An 11,460-nucleotide genomic window follows, 5' to 3' on the forward strand; every position below is an offset into this window, starting at 1 on the left:
GGCCGGGGGAGGAGCGCGGAGCCACGGCAGCGCCCCGAGGGCCCGGCCGGAGGGGGGCCGGGGAGGGCCCGGTGCCCCGAGCGCGGGGGGCGCGCCGCACATTCGCGGCAACGCGCTGGTTTCCTACATGTCCTGCTTTTTCTCCACCCCCAGAACAGGCTGCTGCGGGTAGCTTGTCGAGAGTTGAGCTGAGAAGTTTCGGATTTCGTCTCGAGTTTCATAACCGCCCTCCGCAAGCCGCAGCCCTCCCGCTCCCGCTGCAGGGGCAGGCCGGCGGCCGCCCTCCTGCCCGGCGCGACCCTCGGAGGGCCGGCGGCACCGGCCGCATTCCGCGGCGGGGAGCGGCGGCCGCGGGCACGCCCCACCGGAAGGAAGTGACGGGGCGCCGCTGCCCCCGCTAATGGCAGCCGTGCCCAGGGCGCCCCGCCGCCCCAGCCCGCCGCCTCCCGCTCACGGCGGGTGACGCCGCCAGCCGCCCACGGTTACGGCACGCGCGCCCCAGTTACTGACCAAGCGCGGCCGCACGGGGCCAGCCCGCGCGCCCAGGTGTGGGCGGGGCCACTGCCCCCGCCCTGGCCCCGCCCCCCCGCGAGCAGCCTTAGGCGCAGGGGCGGGGCGCGGCCCGCAGAGCGGCGGCCGCGGCGGGATGGCGGCGGGGACGGACGCGGAGCGGCTCCGCGATGGCAGCTGCCACTTCCAGCGCTCCCGGCTCATCTGGATGATAGCCATCACCTTCGGCATGATCTGCCTCGGCGTAAGGAGCGGCGGGTGGGCGCGGGGCGGGGCCGTGCGGGCCCGCAGCGGCTCCCCGTCACCCTCGGGGCTGCAGCGACGGAGTCTCAGGGGCCGGGTCGGGGGCTCGCAGGCGGCTCGGAAGCTGCCGGGTTTGTGGAGCAGGCCTCCGGACAGCCCCGGCGCCCGCGGAAAGGCCGCTTTCCGAAAGAAGCCGGGAGAAAAAGGAAGCTAAAGGTGCTGGTTTGGCCAGGTCAGCTGGCGAGGGAGCCGGAGACATCCACCAAGGAAGTTCGGAGGAAACAAATAGCATACTTGAATGGGATTCCAAAGGGAAGCAAGGCTGTGGGACGGAAGGCGTACAGCACCTCTGGCTGTGGTTACAGCAGCTTGTGCGAGTTCGCATGGCGGGTAGCCTGTGGAAGCGTCTTCAGCATTCACAAAATTGAAACCGCGATAAAACTCGCTCTAGGACAGCTGTCAGTTATGCCCGTAAATAAGGTGCATTGACAAGTGATGGCTTTAGTTAGACTGTATTAACTGGTAGCGTTGTTGGAAAACAGACTAGTTCAGTCACCGTGTTGTCTTAATTTCTAAAAATGGACTTCAGCTGAGGTAGGGCAGATTGCTGGAGTGGGGAGATTAATGACAGTTTTGATAAATCTGACAAGTTTATGAAGGTCATCCGTCGACTTCCACATGTTGTAGTTTTTCTCCTGTTTGCATGGATTTTCTATGCATCAGAACCACCACTGAAAAAATGATGGTCAAGGCAGGCCAAACAGCTCACAAAACAGCTTTTGGACCGTTTCAAGAAACAGAATGAGCTTTAAGCAGATCCCCTGTTTAAATCCATCATCTTGCCACATCCTTGGCATAGCCAAATTTACATATTCTTAGAAACTGCAGCATTGATACCAGAGAAAAAATAAGCCGGTGTGGACTTCAGCCTAGCTTAGTGTTTACCTTGCATCCCGGGTGGACTCTAATGTGCGCAGCTCACCGACTCCCTGCTTCTCCCCCACAGCTTGTTAAAATAAAGGTAGACAGTGATAAGCGCTGCGGACAACTCGATGACAGGAAAGATGCCTGAACACTGCGTGCATCTTTGGTCTTGGGCTTCGTGCTCAATTATCTTCTGTGCCCTGTTCAAAATAGAAGCAAATCTGACATTTTCTTTTTAAGGGACAAAAGAAAAAAGACTGATCCCCTAGTTATAGATAAACAGTTACTCCTCCTTCTCAGTCTAGTCGTTGTTTGAATTCTTCAGGCCAGCGCCATCAGATTAACTTCTTCAGGACAGAGACAATGTATTTTTTGCTGCTACCATGTATAATGGGTAATGAGCTTACAACTTAAATGCCACTTAACATGCAGATGCACTCTTGGTACGCAGATGGCAACCTTAAACTTGGCACCTTGCATATCAAGGAAAAGAAATTTCATAGGTTTGAATCTTCTTAATTAAGTGTGCTTTAGAAGGCTAGTGGTCTTGTTGTTGCAGAATGTGGGTCTTGGGCAAGGTTAATGGAATGAAAGAGTTGAAGCACTATGAATAGATGAGGCCTAAACCATGTTCAACAGACACGGGGACTGGGGGGAGCAAAAAGAAAGCTAATTTGAAGGTTAAATTGATAGTAATTCTACCTTGAAGTAAGCGAACTAATTTTTTTTTTTTTTATTTAAGTGGATAACGCTTTGGCCTTCAACTATACCTTATAGTCACTTGGGAATATTTGGTAGCTTCCTTAATTATTTAGTGGAAAACTACCACCAATGGGTATGCTATGGGTAAGTTTTATATTTGACCGTATAATTATTTTGCATCTCTCCTGTTGCCTCTCTCTGATTCTTCTGCTTGGTCTGTGTTAACAAGCTTTCCTGTAACCCAATTGTTAATTACATTTAAAGAGCTCTTCTTTCAAGCTCATTACAATTAAGGGTGTGAGGTAATAAGTATGTAGAAGACTAGACAGGCTAAGACCAGTAGGAAAGCTTAAAAATTCAGCTTGGAATTTGGCATCTGTGTAGTTATAGTGAGAAAGGAAAAAAATTTAAGATACTACTTTCGGAGACAGTTATTAGTCTGTATGGAGACTTATATTTCTGACACCTCCTAAAAGTGGCTCTCTTGTCAAATTGTTACTCAAGTAGTCTAATTCTTTCTTTAGGAGTCACTTTTTTCCAGCTTCAATTAAAGAACATTTTCTGCCCTGCTACTAACTTATCCTGATCCTGTCCACGTGAGAACCTGCTGAAGAAACTGCGTAGTGCTAAGTTTTGCTGGGTTACAAAACTTATTTTTTGCTATTTTAATTAATTTTAATTTTAATTAACAAAAGTAACCGGGTCTCCCACTTCCTGACGTCCTGTAAAGGCAGGAAGGCAGCAAGACTTCCTTGTTTATTTTACCATGCATCACGTAGAAGATCAGCCTTCATCTTTGCTTAGAGCATCTTTTGCTTTAGCAAGGTATTGAGTTGATCCTAACCGAATATCCTGTGTAACTTCTTTTTTTAAAAAAAGTAAAGTTTCTATATGAAAATTTGTAGACCAAGTTTGATTAATGAAGTCATATTATATATTCTGAATCTATACACATGGTTGTTTTCATAGAACTAAGTCTGTAAAAACTTCAGTAACTTATTAGGACCACTAAAAATACAGTGTAAGTAAAAGGATGGATTTTGCATGCTGCACTAAGATTAACTTGTACTGCTTTTACTAAGCATCCAGCTTTTTGGCTTAAGTGCTGGAAGTTTTGGAAACATGCAGTGGATACTTGAAATGGCAGGTCCAGGCATATTGCATGAGTTACAGTTCCTCAGTGGACTTCAGTTTCTCTTAAGACTATGCATGGGGTTTTGTTCTAAGATAAGAAACACACCTCACTTTCTAGGTTGAAGTGAGATGTCACTTCTGTGCTTCCAGTTTTACATTCTCTGCATAATGCATCTTGGATATAACAGTATTCTCCCTAATTTTCAACAAAAAAAATCATGTTTTCTTTTTATTAGGTTCTGGGTATCCTGGTTGATTCACATAGTAGAAGCCTTCTACGGTGTTAAGTTATGCCAGTAAGTTATTCCCTCCCCTCACCCCAAGTAGATGCTCTGAAAAGGATTTCTGATACAAGAGACGTAAGCTACAGACCGATTTGGTTCTCAGCAGCAATATTAGTTCAGAGGATACTGATAAAATTCTTGCTGCAGTAATAGTTTGCTATCCTCCACAAGAGGTTACTGCAAATTCTGGTAGTGGTTATTGTTATACAAGGTGGCAAAAGCAAGGGATGACAGCTTGCAGAACTGGCAGCAACAAGGTTTGCCAGAGCTTGTCTGTCTGCCTCTGAACTCGCTGTTCACTGGGTAACATTGCGCTTTAGGAAGCGGAGGGAACAATAGATAGTGTAGAAATAACTTCAGGTGTTATAACTTCATCAGATTTTACCTCATCAGAATTTTGAGACTGCTAATTACCTGCTTAAATGATTGCATCTATACTGTGAGAATACAGTTGGACCCTTCTATTTGGGACTATTTAAGATCTACTTGTATCTGCAGGTTTGTGTGATTAAATACTTTGACTAATCAGACTATAAAAGTAACGTCAACTAAGTCTTCTGTTAGGATAACAAATTATTTGGAAAGGTATGCAGTCCAAACGCGTCATCCTTCTGTTCATTTGAATTTTGTTTATAGTAATTCAGAAAAATGTACATATTGGTTTTCATACTCTACAGAGTAGATGGACAGTCTGCTTGCCACTGTAAAAATGATGGTTTTCTACTTCATTTAGTTCAGTTCACAGCTGTCTGTCACAGGCTTCTCAGGTAACATCTCCTGGAAGCAAAGGGATTTTGTTCCATGGAAAGCTATTTAAGATGGTTCTCGAGATAACAGAATATGGATGAACATTTTCTGCCTTCAGAATGGAAGTTAGTAGTAATTTTTTTACCAGGCTCCAGTTTTAAATTATGGAGCTTTAAAGTTAAAACTTTAACTCTGATTCTGCAGATAGGTATATAGGCTTAAGGTGATTTTTAAGTACGAGGGAACTGGATTACCAGCGAATGTACCAAATGAGTGTATTGTTGAGTAGTGAAGTTTCACAGAGTAGTGTTAAAGCCCATAAGAAAGAGAGACCATAGACTGCCTGCCCATCATCATCTCTTCAGACATACTTCTGTAGATTACTAAACAGTTGTACTTTACTATGAGCATCAAACGCCATACACTTTTTACTGATGTAAAAGTGATGTCTACTTATGAATGTCACAAAGGAGGCATGAGGAAGAACTAGGGAGGAAGCAGATACAAATTTATTAATCAATAGTAGTACTGTCATTGACTGTTGGCCTGTATTTCTGCATATGGTCTATTCAAGTAAGCTTGCTTTGTATAAGCAGGTAAATTTCTTAAGCCCTAGTTTTCCAGTTTCTGCACTCATTTGGAAACACTGCAGCTGGGATTATTAAAAAAAGGTTTTCACAGCTGGTGAGACAATTTAGGAATGAACATTAAGAAACGTTGTGTTAACACTTGCTACACAATCATTTTGTACATGTAGAGGCTATGGAACAATTAACAGCTTAACTGTTCTAGCAAAGGTCAGTAGAGGGAGCTCCCTTGTAAACTAATGAGTTGAAGCACAGTTATGCTTGACATAATTGTTTACTGGAAATGTGAAATCTGTTGGTTTTGCTATCATGTTTATACTTGTTCTTTTCTCTGAAAATTCAGTAGTATTTCTGAACAGCAATGAAGTGGAGGCAAAAGTGACATTTTCTGTAATATACAGAAAAATTCACATACGCTAAGTTAAAACTAACTGACGCAGGAAAGTCTCTGCTTCATAAATCAAGTCAGGTGTTTTCAGCCCCCTGTACCTGTATTTTTCTATCCACAGATTCAGTGCTTCTCAATTCTCCATCTTGCATCGCACAGTAATTGTCAGGCCTCTTTGCCCTGCTAGCATACAGTCTACCTTCAGTGATTGTAGTCAACAAGTCATATATATGACTTGTGTATTAAGATTAGTGTTAAGCTATTCTAATTTCTTGGTTCTTTGTACATAAACTTCTAGGATAAGTCATTTCAAATAGCATAGACTGAGATTACAATTTCTTCAAGAATATATAAATTGCATGCATGAAATCTCTGAGAGAACCTTTGTTCCATAGATAACTTAAAATCCACTAAAATCACAAGAACTGATATGTGTACTTAGTACAGGAAATAAGCCTCAGTAGATTGAAATTAGTGATGCTACATTCAAATGTTCCAATCAAGTTTGATGTATCAAGGATGGGTAGAAATATCTAACCATAGTTTGTAAGTATCACAGTATAGTCTGCAAAACCGTAAGTTTTTTTGACACGTTTTATGCTTTTGTTAATGTTACAGATCTAAAGGAATCACTGACCCGGCAATTCAGTTTCATTGGTTCATTCAGACACTTTTATTTGGGTATGCTTCCTTTGGTCTTCTGGTGTCTTACAAACCTGCAGCCAAGAAGCACTACTAGAAGACCGTGAAAGAAGTTACTTCTCACATTCTTCATCCTCATTTTTCAGAAAATATCCTCACTTACGTGTCTAGGTGCTGTAATTAGCTAAATTACATTCCTGCTACGTGACACAGTGCCCTTCTACCCAAGTAACTCTCCTCTTACTAAACAAGACAATTATAATTCACAGGGCCTTGGGGTAGTCCAGTAGAAATTCAGCCCTTCAGTCTTGGCACTGCTGAAGTTTAATCCCATTTATTATGCAAGAAGCCAGAAGTTGCTCCTCTGCAGTTTTTCACATAGATTGTATACTCTGATCATCATTGAAAAGTCCCTGACGGCTGGTGCTAGTGGTTGATAAATTACCTTTTTACATGGAGGAATTTTCTCCTATAAAAGGGAGAGTTATTTACAGCCACAAGGCAACTTGCACCTGTTGAATGGTGGAATTTAAGTTTACCTGTATTTTCTCTACAGGGCATTTTACTGGCTTTTTGTTGCTGTTGCCTGGTCTTTGTACTTTGTTTTGTCAACTTATTTTCTTCCACAAAGGACAGACCACTGTATTGCTGCAGGCACATTAAAAAGACCAAGTCTCAGTTCAGGTTGAGGTGCAGTGATGAGCTTGGATACATAAAGCACTTGAACTTGACTTAATACATGTGCCTTAAATTTCATGCAGCATGACCTCATCTGTTGAGTGAAGATTTTAATCTTTGAGTTAGTATAGCATAAAGTAGTAATCTTGTAGCTTTGAGGGCAGCGTTTTCAAAAAGTAATTTATTATCCAAGAAAAAAGGAAAAAATCTATTAGCATTCCAAAACCTAGCTGAAAATTTTGTATTTGTGAATGAAATTGGATGTAGTGAGTAAACCTACACCACTGTTTCCCAAATGCTGATGTCCTGAAATCCGTGGTTGAGAGACCATCTTAAAGCACCCCTCAGAGTACTTTCTGTATGTGTAGTGAGCCTTTTATCATATTGTCTTTTACTTCTGAATATTTGAACAAGAATTGAGCCTGTCTTGTTTTAGCACTTCTAAAAGTAATAACTATATAAAATAGTAGCTATGGTGTGGGCAGAAGTTTTACCATGCCACCTGCAGTGCTACCGTTCTGGAAGAAAGGACAAGAAAAGGTTGTTCTCCCTCTCACAAAGAGCTCCATGAGGCAGTAACAAATAAACTTAGGCCTTGTGCAGTAGCTACAGGCTGTAACACTTCTGATGGAGAAGTCTTATTCAAGCACAGGTATATAAAGTTTTTGCTTTTCAGTGGGTACTAAAAGCATGGAGAACTGAGGGGTTTGAAACAGTGGTTTGGTTTTTTAAATGGTGAACTGATAACATTAACATTTTGTAGAGAAGTAGAAACTCATGTTTAGTGGCTAGAAATCCAACAGGAATGTCAAGAGCCTGAACTATGTTTTACTGTGTAACCATTTCTCTTAGTCTGTGACCCTGGAATAAAGATTTAAAAAAAAAGTGAAGAAGTTGTTTTTCTTTTTAATTTATCCCGGAAATAATGTCTATACAAAATATATAGGCATCATCTTTACAACAATATCAGTATTCACACTTGGAACATACAGGATCAGCTGGCTGTATGCTTTCCAAAGTCCTACAGAAATCTAGTATTTCTAACAGGGCAAGGTATTGATGCGACTTGTCACTAAAAAAAAAAAATTATCTCCATGTCACTAAAATGTGCATAGTTTAACTTTGGTTAAACATTTTCATGATAACGCTCCTGTAGAGAGGAAAAGGTGTAACAATAACACCAAGGCTACTTAAAGACTTAGGAAAGGTGGTAAAAGACTTTTTTTTCTTCTTAATAGGCATTTTTGTCTGTTCCTGTTTGCCACTATTCACTTTCCATTAGTGGAGCTCTAAATAAGGTCAGAACTACTACACTAGCTTCCCCTCCCACCACCAGTCTGCCCACCAAGCACTTGCAATGCCCACTGTCACAGCTTTCACAGCCCTTCTGTGAGGGCTGTGGAATGGCTACAGATAACTCACAGCTTTGAGAAGTTAACAGCTTGCTGTTGGGCTCAATTAGAAGGGCTTCTTTTCAGAGAGGCAATGCTAAAGCCTTTCTGGTTTTTTTGTTTGGTTGGTTTGGTTTTGTTTGGTTGGTTGGTTCTTTTAGTTTGACAGATCTCAGCAGCTCTATGTTTGGAGGTTGCTGGACATGGCTTATCAAACTTCTTAGAAATGCCACTATGTTGTATTCATCTACCTTCAAACATTTTCCTTGCCCTTGCTTGGCAGCAGTTCAGTTTTTCCACTTGTTTAAAAAAAAAAAATATATATATATATATTTACTCTCAACCTCTGTCGCAGAGCTGTAAGCAGCACGAATGCCTGTTTTCTAATGTTTTTGAAGCCCATGAGATCCCCAGCTCAAAATCCGAGAAGCATGTGATAAGCAATGCTGACTAGCTTTTAAGTTAAAACAGCCTTGAGGAAAAGAAAGAAACTAGTAGAATGACAAGATTCAAAATAATATTGAGATCCCATTTCTGCATATCTGTTTATAGTGTCCCGAGCATCGCAGCAAGGTAAACGTACCATAATACTTTACAAAATTATTAGTTAAAAAAAGCCTGCAGAAGCATGAATCCAGGTCAACAACTCACTAAGCCCATAAAGACATACATCCATGGCTAGTAACAGGCTCTTCGGAAACATAAGCATTTCTCCAGGCCATCCTAATAGAGTCAATAAAGGATTACTCTCAATCACGTAGAGCAATTCTTTCCACTGCAATCAAAATGCCCTTTCCTAAACAAAAGGGGAGAGCAACGGAAGTGTCCGCTTCTGTTCTTGCCGCGGCTGAAAGGCTAGGCTGAGCGTCAAACATCTCCCACATCGACACCCAACCCACTTGCCCTGCCCAAAGAAACCACTTGCAACTGTTAGTACTTCACTGTAAAAAAAAAAAAAAAAAAGTTTGAAAATATTACTTCCTGCCAAAAGGAAAACCAAATGAAACTTGCAGAAGGGCTTCTACTATTAAAGAACACCGCTAAATGAGAAGGTAAACCACCAAGAAAGCTAAGCTGACATTAAGAAAGGTTTTTCAGGATGGATATTTCTGCCAACTAGGCTGTTGACAGTACCGAAGGGAAATAAATACTGCTTAGCCATCCATTTCAAATTGAAAACATCAGAGGAAAAAAAAAAAACCAACCACACAACAACCAACCAACCTTACTATGAAAACCTCTGCGCAAAACTGTGTATGCTTTATGCTAATAATGTCAAGCAGATGCCAAGAAAATGTAAAACAACAGTGCCTGTTTTCTCTAAGCATATACAAAAATAAGTCATCATTTATTTGACCTGCATTGGTGATCAAAGGAAATAATTGCATACAAGTCACAGATAACCACATCGCTTACAACAGTGCTTTTACGTTGTGATTGCTTGGTAACTTTGTTGCAGGAGAAAACACAAAGAAACTACCCAGATCCATTTTCACCTTTAAATCAGAATATATGTGAGTACGTGGAAATGAGCATAACGTACTTCTTAAAGTCAGGTGAGTAATCCAGATCAGCATGTTTGGCAAATCACTCCTCAGGTCAAGCTCTGTTCATGAGAAGCTGGGTCAGGAAATGCAGCATCAGCTCAGAAACTTTGTTGAGTCTGAACAGAGGCAACGAGATGTCTCCCCCATCTGTTCCCAAGAACTATTTCTAAAGCCTTAAAGGCTGTAGCTCATTTTTGCAAGGGAGTGATAAAAACCTCTCTCGGAATTACAATACATCGTTCTGCTTTGCCTCTCTTTCATGCTGACCTAGATTTTTCTAAACAAAACAGGAGTCAACTGGGACAGCCTTTGGAAATACCCAAGGGTTCATTAAGGACATTTAATTTGCCCTGGGGCTGGGCAGCTGGTCTCCTGAACAGCAAAAGAGCCCAGTTAAAGCTGGGGGAGTGGCCTTGTTGACCATCATCATAGAGTCTGCAGTCGGTTTGACCACTATAGGCAAGGTCTTTGACGTCCTACAGCCTGCTGCTTGTGGGCGTTCTGGCACGATCTTGGGGCGGGGGGGCAGAAATTGCAGACCTTCTACAGAAATACAGTAGAATTTAAAGGAACATGTTATGGAAAGCAACTTTTAGCTCACTGATTTTAAGGTTTCCAGGCAAATGACCTTTGCAAAGAAAAAAGTAACTAGTGCAATAATGGTTCCATGAATGAGAGCATCCGAATTCTATGTTCCTTCTGTATTTACACCTCATGTTTGAATAAAGAGAAGGGATCATCAACTCACATTTTTTAATTACAGTACTGTTGTATATGAGCCCTCGTTAACGAGGCCATCAGTCTCACTTCACTATTTACAAGGCTACGCAGTTTAAAAAATTCTTTGCTTTTTTGCCTGTTAATTACAAGCTTGTACATTTGTATTCCCCTGCCTCTCAGGAGGTAAGCTCCACATACAAAATAGATTTTTCTAGAGTTTTTTTTTAACGACCCCACTCATTTGAGGACTTAATGAAAACTTTTGGCATAGGGCCAACAGCCTATACATTCAGTTTATCTTGTCAGCAACATGTTTATTCAGACTGGTGCCTGTACGCAAAGCCTGCATGAACAGCTCAAGAAATCGTCATGGTTTGTTAAAAGCAAAAGCAACAAAAACCCCCTCAACGTTCCCTTCAGTATTGCTCTTCAGAGGCAAGGCAGCGATATGGCACAACCCGCGTGCTGTGCTAGACCTTGCAAGGCCCCTGCAACTCCAAGCACAACTACAGCACGTGCGTGACTGGGAAGGAGGAGGGGAGAGGAGGAAAGAGAGGTATAAGGAATACTGTTGCATCATTTAATCAGTGTTCTTCGAGACTGTTCTCTCAAAGCAAAACCTCTTATATGCCCCTTGAGGGAATAGACAGGGAGACCAATTTACCAAGTTTAGAAACCACACAAGTTAAAATCTCCTCCTAAACACACTCTAGACTCCTTAAAAGTTCTTTTTTCAAAAGAAAAACTGCATGCAAACAACACTCTTTTCCATAAATTTCAGAAGCATGACAGATTAAAATGTTTGCAGTTAAAAAAAAAAAAAACGCAAATAAGAGTACCTGCATCTAGAAGAGCTTTCAGGCAACACCAAAGCACAGCTGAAACCCCTCACCGACATACCCTTCCCCCCTGGGGGCAGGGCAAGCCCCTCATATCCCTTCTGTGGATGCACTCAGGTGTAGT

The 11,460-nt window shown here is 42.1% G+C and overlaps 1 protein-coding gene across 1 annotated transcript; it reads left to right on the top strand.

Annotated features, from left to right (window-relative positions):
- Window positions 1–513: 513 nt before the first annotated feature.
- TMEM254 (transmembrane protein 254) lies at window positions 514–7,726 on the top strand. Its single transcript, XM_087767314.1, has 4 exons — window positions 514–754; window positions 2,420–2,523; window positions 3,750–3,809; window positions 6,138–7,726. The coding sequence occupies exons 1-4, from the start codon at window positions 647–649 to the stop codon at window positions 6,256–6,258; spliced, it is 393 nt and encodes a 130-aa protein (XP_087623440.1). The 5' UTR covers window positions 514–646; the 3' UTR covers window positions 6,259–7,726.
- The last annotated feature ends 3,734 nt before the right edge of the window (window positions 7,727–11,460 follow it).

The sequence above is a fragment of the Nipponia nippon genome, unplaced genomic scaffold (assembly GCF_047370975.1).
Source record: "Nipponia nippon isolate SJK-2023a ecotype South Korea unplaced genomic scaffold, ASM4737097v1 scaffold_3, whole genome shotgun sequence".
NCBI classification, from domain to species: domain Eukaryota; kingdom Metazoa; phylum Chordata; class Aves; order Pelecaniformes; family Threskiornithidae; genus Nipponia; species Nipponia nippon.